The sequence below is a fragment of the Chiroxiphia lanceolata genome, chromosome Z, assembly GCF_009829145.1.
Source record: "Chiroxiphia lanceolata isolate bChiLan1 chromosome Z, bChiLan1.pri, whole genome shotgun sequence".
In the NCBI taxonomy this organism is placed as follows: Eukaryota; Metazoa; Chordata; class Aves; order Passeriformes; family Pipridae; genus Chiroxiphia; species Chiroxiphia lanceolata.
Window position 1 is genome coordinate 38335746 of NC_045671.1, and position 17926 is coordinate 38353671.

At 42.3% G+C, this 17926-nt stretch overlaps 1 protein-coding gene and 1 long non-coding RNA gene across 2 annotated transcripts; one reads left to right on the top strand and one right to left on the bottom strand.

The window, feature by feature from the left end:
* Nucleotides 1–1705: 1705 nt before the first annotated feature.
* On the bottom strand, nucleotides 1706–7112 carry LOC116780363. Its single transcript, XR_004354432.1, has 4 exons — nucleotides 6892–7112; nucleotides 6442–6512; nucleotides 2977–3068; nucleotides 1706–2735 (listed from the first exon to the last, which is right to left on the bottom strand). It is a non-coding gene; the product is annotated as an uncharacterized LOC116780363 (long non-coding RNA).
* A 597-nt stretch (nucleotides 7113–7709) lies between these two features.
* On the top strand, nucleotides 7710–12414 carry CTSL (cathepsin L). Its single transcript, XM_032675280.1, has 7 exons — nucleotides 7710–7876; nucleotides 8223–8345; nucleotides 8428–8583; nucleotides 8928–9152; nucleotides 10707–10875; nucleotides 11073–11190; nucleotides 12003–12414. Exons 1-7 carry the CDS (start codon nucleotides 7751–7753, stop codon nucleotides 12100–12102), a joined length of 1017 nt encoding a protein of 338 aa, XP_032531171.1. The 5' UTR covers nucleotides 7710–7750; the 3' UTR covers nucleotides 12103–12414.
* Nucleotides 12415–17926: the final 5512 nt, after the last annotated feature.

A 17926-nucleotide genomic window follows, 5' to 3' on the forward strand; every position in this document is an offset into this window, starting at 1 on the left:
GCTCAACTGTCTGCCCTTTATGCTAATGGAAGGGTTTGGAACCACCATCAGGAGGCAAGAGAGCAGAAGGCAATCCAGGTACACAGCATCCGGACAGCCTCTGAACAAAGGGGTGTCATCAAACACCTTTCCAGCCATGGGCAAAGACCAAATTTTTGCATTAAATCATGGATACTGTAGGTGATGAGTTGGTTGCAAGCCAGTGTGTAAAATAGCTTACTTGGCTCATACTCAAGTCTTACTTTGAGTGATAGAGCTCAGGGATGGAGGAATCTGCAAGTAAAGGACTCTGAGATGGGAATAGTGAGGCTTGGCTTGAGCAGGTCTGACTATTAGGCAGCTGAGCCACAGTCCAGCACAGCTGTATGGTACTGTAGGCACGACAGTGACCACCCCATGCCAGTGCACTTTTCTAGTAATGCATGACCACACACCAAGCAATAGCCTGTTAAGAACAGAGGAAGACTCCGGTGACAAGATGAGAAGTGATCGTATAAATGTTGTGTCAATGTGCTTTTCTACAAGCCCAAGGGCAAGGTCTAGTGAAATCCCTGTGGATGTTTCCCTATGGAGCAAGAGGAAATGGCAAAGGCTTATATATAGCTGTTCATAGACAAGTCAGAGAAGCAGCGTTCAGCTGTCAGCTCTGCAGCTGCTGCACTATGTATGGCCTTGTCATGGAACCATCAAATCACTGCTGAGATGTGAAACAGTTTCCTAAAATATCTTGTTTCATGCTGGCCACTAACTGAAACAGCTTCATCTTACATACAGATGAATGTCCTCTTGCACACACTCACTTCAGTGGCTCATGGAGAACCATCACAGAAGTCCTCTACCTTTGCTGTACTGTCCTGAAGCTTGGGGTGTACATTTAGGATACTTCACAGGTTGAGGGTGATCAAAGAAAGAGAGATCAAAAGAAACTCTGCTCTCTTGATAGTGAGAAGATTCAAATCAAGCAGGTCCTTGGTGGCCAGAAAGACTTGGTGTAGTGTGTGTCTGCCACAGTGACTAAGCAGTTATTAAAATATTTGAAATTATTATGTAAATCTGATAGCAGTTGCCAGCATCCTGGGGGTCAGTGGGCTGAGAATGCTTCTACTGAATATCAGAGACTGGCAGATGTGCTTTTCACTAATTTATACAATGTGTTCGCATTCCGCAAACTAGGTAATCCTTCCATTTATCTTGATTAGCAGAAATAGGAAAAAAGATGAATTATGATTTAACAAGGCTAATCTCAGTGTTGAAGAGCCTAGAGTTATCTCTCCATAGGTCATTCATTTGATTTCAGTGGCCACAACTGAAGGAGCATGGTACTGCTCCTTTTTTCCTCAGTCCTGTTGTTTGTAAAGTAGGAATGACAGCAGTTGTGAATCACCACTGCTCTTACCCCAAAAGCAGATGCACTCATTTTCCTCTTACCTGATTTTCAGGAAAACAAACCTAGATCCACATTTGGTTGTTTCAATTGCCTCTCTCCTCTTCTGCAAGCACCTTTGTTTAACCTTCTCTCACATGATCTGTTAATGGAGCCCAGCCTGTAACTTCAAAGTTTAAAAATAATTCCTCACCTCACTCACAGTCTCTAAGCTTATCATGGGAAATGCTTTCCAGCATGTCAGCTTGCCCTTTAGACACTACTGCTCCAAGAACAACAGGAGGCAGACAGATCTGTCTTTCATGCTTTGCAACTGTTGACAATGGCTTGCAAAAGAACAAACATTTTACTCAAGCACTTAAAGATTTATAATTCTCTAACTTTATTACTGCTTCCATTTCAGAAAAGAAATGTTGGATCATTGTTTAAAACAAAATGTGATTTCATATATTAATTAGTATATGAAATCCTCCCAAAACCTTTGAAATCTGCTAAAATGCCTTCACTCTAATCTCTAGAGTACACATGGGTAGTAAAAAACCAGTCTTGGTCAGAGGAACTTTACAGTACGGACAAGATTTGCAATTTTCAACTTGTTACAATAAAATTTTAAATTAGGAGAGTCAGGAAATGGTAACTACTTTAGAGTAAAAATTATCTCTTAGTAAAAAATATCTTCCATAGTATAAGGAGGATTTAAAGGACCAACGTCCTTTAAATTGTAGAGAAACATCAATACAACATGGAAATTGTTCTGTATTTGTGGGCTTCTACGTCAGCAATTCAAGACAATATTTCTCCGCATCCTCCCACTATTTCCCCTGGTTGACTTTCAAGATCATAAATCTCCCAAAATTACTACCTGCCAGAAATTAGGAGGAAACACTGAGTAATGAATGAGGAATCAATCAAACTGAAGTTTAAAATTTTAAGTATGTGAGTTACACCATAGTCAAAGCTTCAAAGCTGACTTCAAATATGACTCAGTATCTAACCTCTATAAAAAAAACCAAAACACATTAAGGTAAAAAAAAAGAAAAAAAGAAACCAAAAGAACTCTTTTTTTCCCCACATACAAAAAAATATTTTCATCAGAGAACCTCACAGGAAAGTAATACTGCTTTGCTTTTGAGAAATCCTAACCCTGAAGTAGACGTGGTACTAGGACCCCCACCCGCTCTTTCCTGCAGGGCAAGAAATCCGTTGCATCATTCCTCGATTCCTGTGACCAGGTAAGACACTGAGATGCAAACGAAGTCGTCTTTGCCTTGTGGACCAGCAAAGAAACTGGAATGCGGTTTCTTATCTAGCACTTGAGTGAGGAAATGGTTATTCTGGGAGATCACAAGACCTGAAAACAAAGAGGAGTTTCAGAAGGATTGTGTCACTGCTCCCCAGCCCCCTCCCAGGTTTTCAGAACTTTCACAGAACCCTATCTGTGTTCCCTCGAAGCAAATGCTGCTTCCTTTTCTAACCTAATAATGATGGAAGTAACTTCATTATGGTGCTCCAGCTGAAGCACAGTTTAAATCTGATATTGTATTCGGGAGAATCCAAAACAAAGATTCTTAAATAGGTACTTATGAACGAACCTTGCTAATGCCAGAGGGAGCCTCCAGAGCCATTTCAGATCTCTGGTGAGGAATACCTAAGTTGTGGAGGTAGGCTGGTTATTTTCATGGAGCTGCAAGGAAGAAGAGAAACCACTCATAGTCTTTTGGTAGTCTTTTTATCAGACATGTTCAAATCAATTTAGGTGAAAAAATATCTGCAGTTCCTAAAACTTTTCTGAACTTGCTACTACAAAATAAGTACTAAAGTGAGCAGCATTTCTTATGGAAATGGAAGTTGGACAGTGAAAGCTTGCTGTGAAATACACTAATTTGCATTTGAGGCTAGACAACACTTTAAGGTGCGTCTTGAGAGACCATTCTGCTGTAGAAGTCCATTCTTAAGCTATAGTGTAGTAAGGTGAAATGACAGAAACCAAATTTAAGGCAGAGGACTTTAATCTGGTATAAACAAACATGTTCACAGTCACAGCTTTTTCACAGATCAATGGTTTCACAGAATATTCAGAGCTGGAAGGGACCCGCAAGGATCATCGAGTCCAACTCTTAAGTGAATGGCCCATACGGGGTTCCTGTGACCTTGGCATTATTAGCACCATGCTCTAACTAACTCAGCTAATCTCTTGTTATCTCTTAAGTAAGCCAGTTCAGTATTTTAATTCCATCGATAAAAATCCTGAATTTAGTCTTCACAGCAATACTAAGATCCATGTTTGACTAAATAAAATGTCCTTCCTTTGCTGTTTAGATAAAATGTCATACAAACCCCTTGTTTTTGACTTCAGTAAGGATCATGGCTCATGAGTTACCTTGAGATTGCTGGTCCGTGGCAGCTGCTTGTGCACACAGAATTGTCACAGTTGAGTGTAACATAGCTTATTCTGTTTACATTGCTCAGATGTTTTTCACATATTGCCAGCCTCCTGTAGCTTTGCAAGTCAACTGCCATTGCAAAGGAGCTTAACTTCTCTGATTTCTGGGTTGCCAATATGCAGATTGGCCCTCTCCTCTGTGCATTCATATCAGGACAGTAAAGAAGGGCAAGGATTTAAACGCACAAAACAAATTTCAAAATCCTGGATTCTAATACGAAGAGCAGTTCCAAAGGGGGAGGATTGTGCTGAACACCTGCAACGTGCAGTGGTACATCTCATATTGATGAGATGTGTCCCTGGAGATCAATGCTTAATTGACTCCTCCAACTGCAGAGGCAACACACTGCTACACTAAGTTCTTGGGACTACTTAGAAATGCACAGCCTCTGTTATCTGGTAACTTGAAAGGCCTGATGGCTACAGGGAAATTGGCAAACCTTCAGCTGCTACAATGGTGACATGATCAGTTATTAAAAGGTGGTGTTCCTACGTTTTAGAAGAGTGGTATGCCTTTGGCAAAACAGCTAGAGGTTTGCATATAGAGAGTTCCTCAAAAGCTGGTTTTTTTCAAAGCAATTTGGAAAGTTACCCTCCAAAAGGAAGAGATCTAAAGTAATGGGCAAGTGTCTTCTTGCTTCCAAGTTTTGATCTTTAGATTACTGCAGACAGAACTCTGACTACTGTGATTAGCATGGCTAGCTAGATCTCCTATGGACTGGATGGCATGGCTTCAGCTAAGCTTTTAAGCAAAGGAACTGAAGGAGCTCTTGATTTCACTCCTTCTCTCTGCTAACCTGGAAGGTGTGCATTGCTCAGCCCCCACACAGATGTTTTCAACAAAGCAAAGGCCGCTACAGCTGATGTGACTGCAGCATGCTGTCACAAGGTTGCACAGTTTGATAGAAAATTATTTCTAGCAGCATCTGCTCAGTTACCTGTAACTGCTGCCACTGACCCTATTCTGTTGACTTCAGCAGACCACCATCACACTGGAATTGCAGTTTGGCTTCTGAACACATCATGGTGCACAGGCAGGAGCAGTAGGGACAGTGACAGGGGGATGTCTAGTAGTTGTGTAATAACAGTGGTTTTACCTTGGCTGAAATAATGAACAGCTGCTGCAATATGACTGGCAGCCTTTATGTTGATAACAATATAATACAATTCTCAGAGAGCAAATGTGCATCCAGGAGTTGGAGGTAGTCCTAAGCCAGCTTCTTATCAAAGGATTCTAAATGGCACCTTTGTGATGACCAAGTTCTGACCATGGCTGTTGCTGTGCAGATTTCCCTTGTATATGCTTACATGGTTCTGCACCTGGGGTCCTAGGCTTTCTTAGGAAAATACCTGGGGAACTGATATATCCACACAACAGTTATTACTCAGTACATGCCTAAGTAAATGTGCTGAAGGTGAAAGTATTCCTGTCTCCTTCAAGGATTTCAACAAATTGTCAGCTAAGGTTTCCCTATGTACAGCTAAACTTTTAGAGTAAACATACCTTCAGAGTAAAAATGGACTTGTGTGTGCATGTGTATGTGTGTGTACGTGCACTAAAAGTATTCACTAGGAGAGGTAGCACAGTGGTATCACATGCTAGCTGACTGCATGGTAACTTCCCCAAGGGGATACGACCTCATAACATCCAGAAAAGCATCAGTTTGTCTTAGTGCATCTTAGGGTGCATTACAGAGCAGCAGACATGTGATTTGTGGTGCCAGACCTTCTGTAATTTAGACCTTACCTCCTGTCATGCTAGCTAAACATCTTGTCCTTTTAGAAAAGAAGTCCTTGTCTGTAGTTTATTGATTTACTTGTAGCCTCTCAATGCTCATTTGATGCTAGATACAATTGCAGAAACAAAGCTGACCTAAACAGGACTGAGAAATCTGATAGCATGGAAAATGTCAGCAAAAAGCTATTAAGTAAAAACTTTTCAAATGCCACACATTAAAAAAAAAAAAAACAAAACCAACAACAACAACAAAAAAAAAGCCAAACCAAAACAAACAAAACAAACAAAACCAAACCAAAAAAAACCACAAACAAGCCCTGAAAAACCCTATTTATGAGTTAATCAAACTACATGAAGTTCATCTAACTCTCCTGAGGTCTTTAAATGTGTCTTGATTATGCAGTAAAAAATTTCATGGTGGAAAGATACTAACAGAAAGGAGACTTGCACAAGTACTTTGAAAAGACAAGACAACCCCTCCAACACATCTTTATGTATTTGGTTCTGCAGGGCTTCCTTGGGCCAAACACTGCTACTGAGATAATCTGGCTAAGGAAATCTATTGCTTGTTTTAGCAACACAACTATGTGTACTGAGACATCAGAAAACAGAGAAGATCATATAATATGATTTTTTTTTTTTTTTGCTGTTGTGCAACAGTCTACAAACCCTGTTTTTTACTCTAAATACATGCTCTCAAGTCTGTAAGCTACAGCCATCAGCTGGCTTTACAAGAGTTGAAGGATGAACCTCGCATAGCTCTTGCAGTTATTCTACTACTAGAGATTGTTAAACATCAAAGTTTATCTACTATTGCTTATTGCAATGCTGCGTACTGCTACCACAAGTCCATGTGTAAGCCTTTTAATATCTCACCTGTGCTGCAACTCTTGGTGTCACAAACAGTGTTTTCCAGTAGGCATTAGTGGACGCTATGCATACAAACACTAGCCACATGGCAAAAAAAAAAGGGGGAAAAAAGGCAGTTTTAAGATATTAAATCACAGAGGAATAAAAAGGACTTTCATGGAAATGCTTCTGTTACCAGTGTCACCGCCAAGCCACTGGGACGGTGCACTCACATCTGCCTGGCTGCAGCCTCAGAGAAACGGCCCTGCCTGCCGTGTTCCACAAAGCCGCGCAGTTGCAGAGGCAGCAGCTCTCCCAGGGAGAAGGAGAGGGCTCAGGGTGTCGGAGGGACCGAGGGCCAGGGACAGCCAGAGCAGCACGGGAGCCGCCTCGCCAGCCTTCCCCGAGCAGGAGGTATTACCGGGAGCATGGGGACGGGGCTGGGGCTGCCAGCATCCGCCATTCATGTCTCTTTACCTACAGACTTTGTTTTTCCTTCGCTCTGCCAGCTGCCCACTTTAAGTTCCCCCGCGTTAAATTCCAGCAGGCTTAGCGTGCTGCCGCCATCTCCGGTCCGACAGCGCTCAGAATAAATACTTAGACAAACATTGCCAAAAGCAGGGGCTCCGGCGGTGCGGAATGGTCCCGAGGCGACCCCGCATCGCCCGCCAGAACCCCCCGCCCGGTCCCCGCCGTGCTGCGGGTACAACCCGGGCAGACCCCGCCCCGGGCCCCGCGGGAGGTGCGGACCGGACCGGCCGCCAATGGGCGCGGCGGGGCGGGCACGGCCGCGGCGGGGATAAGAGGGGCCGCAGAGAGGGAGCGTTGTCGGATCGGGTAGTTGGTAAAGAAGTGGGCACTGTGGAGCGAGGCGAGGCGGGGGGAGGGGGCTGCGAGGCGGGGGGAGGGGGCTGCGAGGCGGGGGGAGGGGGCTGCGAGGCGGGGGGAGGGGGCTGCGAGGCGGGGGGAGGGGGCTGCGAGGCGGGGGGAGGGGGCTGCGAGGCGGGGGGAGGCTGGCCTCGGCTGTGTCCTTCTCCCTGTCCTTGTCCCGCAGTGGGGGCCTTGTCCTGTCGGGAAGGGGCCGCCATTCCAGCCGCCTCCTCGGGAGGCTGCCTGCTACCCGCCCGCATCCCGGCCGCGCCACCCGAGCTTGTTTACAGCCGCGGCGAGTGTGGCCGGCGCGGTGCGCGGGTGCTCGGCCCTGCCGATCGTGTGGCGGGGGCGCGGAGGGCGCGCGGTGCGGCCGCGGGTCCGGCTCCCCTTCCGTGCTTGGAGCTGTGGAGTTCAGGGAGCCCTGCCTGACCCCTCTTCCTCCGTCCCCGGCAGATCTGCCAGCATGAACCCGTTCCTGACTGCGCTCAGCCTCTGCTTGGGCCTGGCTCTCGGTGCGCCGAGGCTGGACCCCGATCTGGATGGGCACTGGCAGCTGTGGAAGTCGTGGCACAACAAGGACTACCATGAGGTGAGCCCCGGGGTTTGTGCTCGGCCTGGCCAGCACTGAGCGCACGCAGCTGGGCCCCGCTAGCTGAGTCATGTCTGCTTTGTTGCGACGCTGGCTGTAGGCTGCGCGTGGGAAGGATAGTCCCCCTCTTTCCAGCTCCCTTTCCTGTGCTTGTGCATCGACTCAGCTGCACTGTACTCCTTTTTGTTAAGAATGCGGCAGAAAGACCACCTCTTAAGCAGTGTTCAGACTTCCCATTCGAGAGTAGTCTAAATTTGCCCGAGTATGGGAGCCTTAACAAAGCTCGTTATCATAGAAGTGAACTTTGGACTGCCTCTCTGAAGTATGCTGGTTTTTTGCCCCTCAGAGAGAGGAGAGCTGGAGGAGAATGGTGTGGGAGAAGAACTTGAAAATGATTGAACTCCATAATCTGGATCACACATTAGGAAAACACAGCTACAGGTTGGGAATGAATCAGTTTGGTGACATGGTATGTATAGAGGCATGAAATGTGTTGTCCTAGATGGTAGTGTTTAATAGATGATGAATGCATATATTGAATTGTTTTTCAGACAACTGAGGAGTTCAGACAGCTGGTGAATGGTTATGTACACAAGAAGTCAGAAAGAAAGTACAGAGGATCCCAGTTTCTTGAGCCCAGTTTCCTGGAAGTACCACGATCAGTAGACTGGCGAGAGAAGGGATATGTAACTCCAGTTAAAGACCAGGTACTGTCTGTTGGTGGATTTCTAACCAGTTACAGGTCGAGTTTCCTGAATGCTACATCCACTTCCATAGAGGAAAAACACTGTGTACCTGTTTAATGAAGCCTAGTACAAGCGTACTGGATTAAGCACCATTTTGTTAAAACTGATGTACCTCTTTAAGCCTTTTTAGGGCTTCTGTACTAAATGTCTCAGAATTCAGCAGTATCTTCATTTGTATGTGTTAAGAGTGTGCAAGCAAAATTGGTCTTGTGACTTTTGTCTTTCTTGCTTAGATAAGTGATAAGGGAAATATAATTGCCTAGTTTGTCTGGATTTGCAGCTTGTGATTTCATTTTATACCTCAGGGTCAGTGTGGCTCTTGCTGGGCTTTCAGCACAACAGGAGCTCTTGAAGGGCAGCACTTCAGAAAAACTGGCAAACTTGTTTCACTGAGTGAGCAGAATCTGGTGGACTGTTCTCGCCCTGAAGGGAATCAAGGCTGCAATGGTGGTCTCATGGACCAGGCTTTCCAGTATGTGCAGGATAATGGGGGCATTGATTCTGAGGAGTCCTACCCATACACTGCAAAGGTAAGTGTAGTAGCTAAACTTGTATTGCCGGTGTCGTGTTTTTTGTGTGGAGAAGCTGTGTGTTGGAAAACTCATACCTAGAAAGGAAACTGTCTTTATAGTGATCAGTAAATCTATCCTTCCTGTTGCATCTTTGCTAAGATAACTTAGCACAACTACTAGCCCCAGCAGGAATCACATACTGCACTGGTCTTTGTGGTCAAAATCTAGCCAGACCAGTTAGAAAAACTGGAGCAAATATTTTTATTCCTCCCCCTCATTGTTGCCTATCAGACATCATGCCTTATCTTGGTTGCCACACCAAACCAGGAACCCAACCCTTGTCAATCATGCTACTTACTGGTAGGGAAGCAATTTTTTTTCCCATAATTGACCTGTTACAGAGTTGATACCTATACACCACCTAATTCTTGTTGCTAGTGTAGTTTTTTTGTAACAGTTGTTGGCAATGCCTTAGGTTCTACTTCTGGACTAAATGCACATAAATTAAGGTAATGGACAGACTTTTAAAATATCTCTAGTGATCCATCAAATGTTAAACAGATATAAGAGGACAAAAGAGCATAATAAATCCTGGTATCACCTGAGAGCACATGGTTTGAGGTTTTTGCCACTTAGGAGTTCTGCTTACAATAGAGGATCTATTCTTGCAGCTTCTTTTGTGCTGTCTGAATGGGCAATAGGGATGCCATTTGTTGTGAACAACACAGAAGCCTTTGGATTTGGGTTCCTGTTCACCTGTGTTCTGAAATCTCAACTTTTCCTAATCTTGGCTGTTCTAGAGATCCCAGTTCATTATAGAAAATTCCTAACTTGTCAAGTACAAAAAGTAAGCAATTGAGCTGTACTCTGTTCCTTTAGTTGGAAAAACAATTTTCGTACTCATCTACAGTACAGGTGAGGGAGGGATGTGCTTGCTTGAATCAGTTTCACATGACCTGACTTCCAAACTAGGCCTCGCCTCTCTCCTGAGGTAAATGCGTGTGGCACCAACAGTTTTGGCTTACTGTAAAAAAAAAAAGTAATATGAAGAAGCACAAAATACACAAATGTATTTTTGGAATGTAAGGTCATGTAATACAAATTACTAACATTTGAATCATTCTGTATGTAATTTCAAACTATCGTAGTCTAAAATTGTGGATTTTAGTGCTTGCTCAACAAGCAGTTTCGGGATTGCTTTGTAATTAATGAATACTTGGCTCTCTTCCACTGGCCAGTAGTGCATTCTGGGGTTCTTTCCTCCCTGGAAAGATATGTCCTGCCCACCAAAGAGGGCAGAGTTCCAGAATATTATGGTTTTCTGCATCCCAGTAAAGCTTCTTTTTTTGGGGAGGGGGGCTCCGCTGTCCTTTATTTTTCTGTACTTCTGAGAAACTCAGAAGCAGCTTCTGTATTCCCCCTCGGTTTTCCTTTCAAAGCACTGCTGAAGCAACTGGAGGCTTTTCACTCCCTTGTTTTCAAGGCAGGAAAGTCTCAGAATGTCTGATAGTTTTGTGCTCACCTGTGTGTTAAGTGGAGAACTGTGTAATAACTACAGCTTTTTCTATTTAGGATGATGAAGACTGTCGCTACAAGGCAGAATACAATGCTGCTAATGACACTGGCTTTGTTGACATCCCTCAAGGACACGAAAGAGCTCTCATGAAAGCAGTTGCAGCTGTGGGTCCAGTGTCTGTTGCTATTGATGCAGGCCATACTTCATTCCAGTTCTATCAGTCAGGTGAGGATTTAATAACTTCCATTTCTCTTACATACGTGTGTACTTGTCCCTCAGTTTCTGCCGTGATACACTTATGACTCCTTTCTCTAACTTTTAAGAGGCCGTGAACATTTAATCTGAAATATACAAAGCTTCTGGTGAGGGGGAAGGGTTTTCTGCTGATGAGCTTGTTCACGTGTGACCTTACGCCTTCACAGGTATCTACTATGAACCAGATTGCAGCAGCGAAGACTTGGACCATGGTGTTCTGGTTGTAGGTTACGGCTTTGAGGGGGAAGATGTAGATGGGAAGAAATACTGGATTGTTAAGAACAGGTAAGATCTGTCTGTCATGTACCCAGGAGAGAAGGGGAAGGTAGTTTGTCACTTGTAAGGGGGGGAGGTAGGGAGACTACAGTAGTTAAAAACCTATATGTGGAAAATCTGGAGACTGTTTTCAGATTATTTTCTGTAACAAAGGTTAAATCCAACTCTCACTGATGGCAGCCTAATAAAGTAAGCCCAAAGCAGCAAATTCAGTCTTCTGCTTTTTCAGTTAATTTAAGGAGAGTCAGTACTGAAACAACTTGTGCAGCTTGTAGATATTAAAGAAGTGGGGCAGAGGGGAGCAGGAGGAAACCATATTGTGGGGGTGTAATGGTTTGGTTTTTTTTTTTTTTGAAAGCAGAGTGCTTTTCACTTGTCTGAAATAGGATAACACCTGAAGTTAATTAGCTCCGAAGTTGGGGGAAAACTAGTAATGCCAAAGGGCACATCACATGAGCTTGTCTCATTTTCTCAGCACCCCTCTCAGCACACACTGGGGCACACCCTCAAATGCTGCTTGCAATCTCTGTCTTCCCTTCAAGTTGGCTGGGAGCAGTGTCTGAGCTTCAGGCATCTGTAATCAAGATTTGCACGTCAGTGTGACTACCTAGTGAGAGAATGGCTGTGTCCTTAATTTCTGTGAGGTTGGGATGCCTCTTCTGTAACATGCATTTAATTGCTGGAAAACACTTTAGGTTTTGGCTGCAGCTATCTTGATTTTTCTACATAAATGTGGAAGGCAGCAGTTTTCAGTTGAAACATTGGGGCAGTAAATAAGTATCTTCTGAATATATAAACAAACCCTTTGCTTTTGTTTTCAGCTGGGGTGAGAAGTGGGGTGACAAAGGATATATCTACATGGCCAAGGACAGGAAGAACCACTGTGGAATAGCAACAGCTGCTAGCTATCCACTTGTATAATTTGAAGACTGAACATTTCAGTACAAGAGGGGATTTAAACTGAATGACCAAACCCATGTTCACACATGTGGTAGACTTGTGTCTTTCAAAACTCAACTTGATTTTTTAAGCTTTTGAAATATATTTTACATGTTGGTGACATGCCACTTGTTTTAAATTAATGTAAATGTTGGTATGTAAACAGCTTGTAATATTGCTGGCTTTTGACTGCTTAATCCAATAGATTCTTTGTATTTTTCCTTTTTTTAAATTGCAATGTGCCCAAAGGTTTACTTTTTAAATAAATACTTAAATTCCACTGTGTACAGATGACTTGGCTTTTTAGTCTGTGTTTTTTTTCACTTGGGAACAGGCATCCTAAATCATACTCTGAGCTGAAGGCTATATGTGTGCCTGTCTTCATTCATCACTAAAATGCAATACTATCTGGGAATGGCTAATAGCTGTTATAAAAAGGAGTGTAGGATTTATTATTTATGGATTATTACATATTATTTAAAATGGGAAGCGGAAAAATAGTAATATCTCTGGTTCTTTGTGTCTCATAACAAAGATCTTCAGTCTTGTCATCTTCTGCATGAAGCATCTGATCTTCACTTGCTTTTCATTCTGTCAGTGTTTTCTTAATGGCGCCTCAAAGTACCACACTGGTATAGTTTGAGTGGCTGTATCCTTTTGAGCATTATAGGATAGAGTAGGAACACACAAAGCACACCTGGAGTGTTCAAAGAGCTTGTTTCTTAAAAGATGCAGGACACTAAATACTGTCTTTCCCACCTGTACCAGCTTCAGCTGTGAAAAGAAGGGATGTGGGGGAGAAATTATGTCCCTGTGGAAAGTAAAGTTGGGCCCCTCTGTTTAATACCTGTATATATGCTGGCTGATTTAACTGAGGTAACTTATACTGTTCCCTGTACCTGCTTTTCTTCTCTGCCGCTGAAACATGAGTACTAGCTGTTACATACTACTGTTATGTATGTTTTGGGTACTAGTGGTTTCTGCAAAGGATGATGAATTGGTAATACCAAAAACAGCAGAGGGTAGAAGACCTACCTTGGTTTTTGGGTGCTGGCATCCCCTCTTGCTTTTGGGCTGTAGGCAAAGGAGGGTAGTTCTGCAGTGTTACTAGCACCAGTTCTGAGTTTGTGGGCCAATAGGCTTTTATGTACAATATCATTTCAGAATCTGATAGCCATGCAGACAAGGGAACACTTAGACCACAACTTGTGGAAGATGAATTTCCTTATTGTGGGTATTATAAGTCTTAAGATTGCATTTAATAAACTTCCTTTTAAGGAAAAAACCAGGATGAGTTATCCATAACAATTTATAATTTTGAGCTGTGTATATGCTGCTTATAGATGAATTATTTCAACCTGAATTTCTCTACAAGTTTGGGGTTTTTTTAAGAAGAGTCTCACTCAGCCGAGAGGCTATTTAACAAGCCACAGAGCAGAAATACTGGTTAGAATGTAGCTATTAAGTCGACTTGCTAAGCCTGTTATGAAGAGCATCCACACTGCTTGGGGAAGCTATGGAAGAAATTAATGTGGAGCTCAACAGGTGGTCCTCTAAAGGCTGATATTCAGAAGAAAACAGCAGTGGTCAGTACATTCAAGATGGGAGGCAGGAGAAATGGCAGAAAATGCTACCAGAGAAGTGACTTTGTAAACTCCATTCTTGCTGCCCTAGAACTGGAGATGGACTGAGACCTGTTTTCTGTGTTGGCTGAAAAAAGAGTGAGACCAGTATAGAGCCTGCTTGGACTTGAGCTCCTGAAAAAAATGGGCAGCAGGAAAGGTGTTTAGTTACAAAAGCCGAGGTTAAAAAAAGTTGCTGGGAGAACAAGATATTTTTATAAACAGATGGGAAATGAAAAGGAAATAACTTTTCAAAGCACATGCACATGAATGGGCATGTAGCTCACAAAAGAGGCATCAGCCTCTGATTTTTTAGAAATAAAAAAAAAGATAGTGCTGTTATTTGCATGGATTAAAACTTGCTGACTCTTCTGGCTGAACATCCTCTCCTGAGTGGAATAATCAAGAAAGGGACAGGGTAAGTCAGGTCATGTAGATCACTTAATGTTTACACAGTCTTCTTAAGTAACAGCTTCACCCTGAATTGCCTTACATGACACAGTAAACACTAAAATTCTGTATAAGTTGCAGTTAAGCACACTAGTAGAAATTTAAAACCTGTTACATTTCAAGAACAACCTTAAATTTCAGTTTGTGATTCCACTGCAGTGGCCCTATCATCTGTAAAGCTGTTTCATTTTCTTCACATGTTATAAAGTACCAAATGATTCCACAGTCCTATATGTCGTATTGGGGAAAGTGTCATCTCTCTTTAAAGTTGTTCCTTTCTGAAAATACAGCAAATGCATGTTATTGGTTGAGAGCTTCTGAGTTCTTCCCAGAAAGCTATGGGTAATTAAAGCTTTTGATTACTGTTCCAGTATTTTTTTCCAAGGCATTCTTTGGTATTTATATTCCTACAGATACCTGAAGTTGCATTTAATTACAAGATGTATTGTTTTTAAAGATACTAGTGCACATGTGTTATCAGAAAAAATCCTATAATTACTGCCCCGTTTAGGCCCTGTGTAAATTACAGCCACTGTTGTTAATGGGGTCTTAATGCATATCTCAATATGGGAGCTGAGCACTATGTTACGTGCATGGCAGATGGCAGTTCTGTACAGTGATAAACCTCTGCAGTCATTGTTTGCTAGCATTTTAATTGTGCAAATGAGCAGTTTTATTTAAATGTGGGAAGAAAAAAAGTTTTGCATTTGATTTCCATGTGCTGATGCTTCTTAGATAGATTGTTTTTGTCCTAAAGCAGTCTCTATGATCCAACTGTTGAATGTGCTCTTGAGGCAAGGAAAGCCATGAAATTAAATTATTTAACTTACACCTGAAGTTTTTGAACTCCGGTGAGAAATGAACTTAACTATTATGTAGAAAACTATTTTCCCTTAAAAACAGTCAATTTCTCATCCTATCTGTGACTGCTAAGTAGAATGGAATTCTGGTGGGGTTTTTTTAATGTTCATTGGGTTTTGTCTTTGCGAATATTAAATCAATTTCCACACATTAACAGCAGAACAAATAAGTTTGTTATTCTGCTACACAATCCATGCCGCAAAGTAATTTTCAAAATAGTCTGAAGGACCATGGTGACAAAATATGTCATTTCACACTGTGGAAACCTTACAAGGAAGGCAAATGTGATAAATTGTATCAGTGAAGATTTACTATAGTGAATGATTAACTGGTGATCTGCATAACTGCACTCATAGTTCTGAGACAACCACAGACATGGGAAAAAGGGACTACCCACCTCAAAAAAACCCCACAAAAACTAGCTTCTGAATACCAGTTATGCAGTATTTGCTCTTTAATTAATCTCCTTGATCAAGTTAAAAATCCTATCATGTATCTCTTCAGCTTAATACCAGTTAACCAGTTTTTACATATTAGAAATTGGCTGCAGTTTCTGGCTATTAACCAAGGAACTGAGTATACCCTGATGGCTGTCATAATGTAAACTGGTGCTTCTACTGTCTAGTTCTTTTTGGACTTTATCAAGGTGTATGACAGATTGAGAGCCTATTTTTAATTGCAGTCTATCTGATACCCTTTAGTCTTTTTGTTGGAAATTCATAACAGGAAATGCTGACTTAACTAATACACTGTTTTGAAGAAATGATTGTTTGAATCACTGATGGGGATGTTTTTCTCTCATTCTCTAATCACAGTTTTATTGAATCAGTACTAAAATTTCAGGTAAGTACAGGGGCACCTAAAGTATTTGGAAGAGCACAGACACAAAATTTCATCCACATTTCACAAAACTGAACCTAGGTGATACTCAGTAAGGCTCATCTGAAAACAGACAGGGAGCCCAATCTGCGACTTCACTTTGGAGAGGAGGAGAGTAGGCCACATGGTGGAGACCTGATCCATGGACTGATTAGTTTAGATAGATTAGGAGCCTCAGAAGAAGTCACCTTTACTTGTGTGCACAGAGAACTTGACTGCTTTATTTTTTTTTCCAAGCTGATTTGCATGAAGATTTGTTTTCCAGTAGTTTTAAAACAGTTTTTGTTTCCATCATACCTGTTATTTGTTTTAGAGCTATCGTGAACCTTTGTGTATAAAGGAGCAAAGAAACCATGAAGATGGGCATTTGTGAAATACTTACTGGGTTCTTGCATTGTACAATGCGTCTTCCTTGTTTTGTTCACTGACAGTTTTCACCACCTCCAGGAGATCCAAAACCTACTTCCGAGTGAAACCTGTTGCCTTTTCCACTAAAGTGTTGCTGGGAAATGTATTGTAAAAGTAACAACATGTGTTGTCAGGTGTGGTGCTGCAGCTCTGATACCTGGTACCTTCTGTAGCCCTAGTTTGGGAAGAAGTGGTCAAAGAACGGACCAAGGTCAGAGTGTGGGTTGTTCTCCTCCCCACCCACCTTCAGAAGGCTACTCTGGGTAAGGGTGGCTTTGTGAGGGCCTCCAGGGAAAGCTTGTGGTTGACCTGAGATCTGAGCAAGGAAGAGATAACTTTCCAGCCTGGTAAGAGTTGTTCACATGCTTAGTAACACTTTGGACATTCATCTGGAATTAACTTTGTCTTTCAAAGTTCTTTGTCTATGTTAATGTGTGTTCCCCTAGGGTGATAATGGTTTAGCTGTGCTCTCCTGGAGTGCCACCGAGGGACCTCTGTTACAACTACTACTTTATGCCTCTACTAGGGAAAATTGCAGTCTCAGGAACCGATATGGAAATATTCTAATAAGTTGTTTGTTTTTTTTTTAATTACTAGTGAAAGTTTCCTGCACAGCGTGCATGCCATGACATAGAACTGTTTAAAATAAATTCTGGGTTGTTAGACACTCAAACCGGTTTAGGGTGTCTGAGAAGTTTATGCTGAAACGGGATACTGAGAACTCCTTGGGGCTCATCTTGGAAAACTATTGCTTCTGCTTAGAATCCAAAGGTCAAATGAGGTGGCTTCAGAGCTGCCAAGTCACAGGTAGGTTTTCGCACTTAAAAAGAAAGTGTAAATGTATCTCTGTAATATATCAGTTTATGATCCTGGTGTAACAAATCACAAAAGAAAAAATTTATGTAGGGCTGCCCACAAAACTCACTGTGTCTGCAGGTATCCAGTTTTGTTAGATATGCATATGACCAAACATAGAGCACTATCTTTTGCCATAATAGCACAGCAATGCAAGAATTGTGAATGCAAGTACTTCTCAATAGCCGTCTTAAAATTCCTTCTGCTCAGCCATGTTTATCAGTATTGCTTTCCTTATTCAAGCATGAAGCACTGTCTGACAGCAGGGTTTTTTTGGATCAGGAAATACATGCTGAAAATATCTGCTGTGTTGTGAAATTGCATTGGCTTTTGGAGATTTATAATAATACTCTCCTGTAGTTGAAATAAACTCTCTCTGTGTATATTAAAATTCCAATTGTGCAAGGGTTAAGAATAAATCATGCTGTCTTTTTGCTATTTGTTGCTTGCTAGTCACAGGAAGAATTGCAGGGGGCCTGTGTTTTCTGATTCAGTGCTGTTCTGAGCCTTGATCACATTTCTCTCACAATATTATAGAGCATTTTAGAAGCAAACTTGTGGTCACAGGATGCCCATCAGGAATTGTTATGAAGTGTGAGTTGCAGTATTTCCAGACATCTCAACAAACTTTATAGCCCCTTTTTGTTAGGCACTCTGCAAACCAAGTGCAAAAGAAACTCCCTCCCCACTGAGTTTTTAATCTAAACTAACACAGAGCTGAAGAGTGGGAG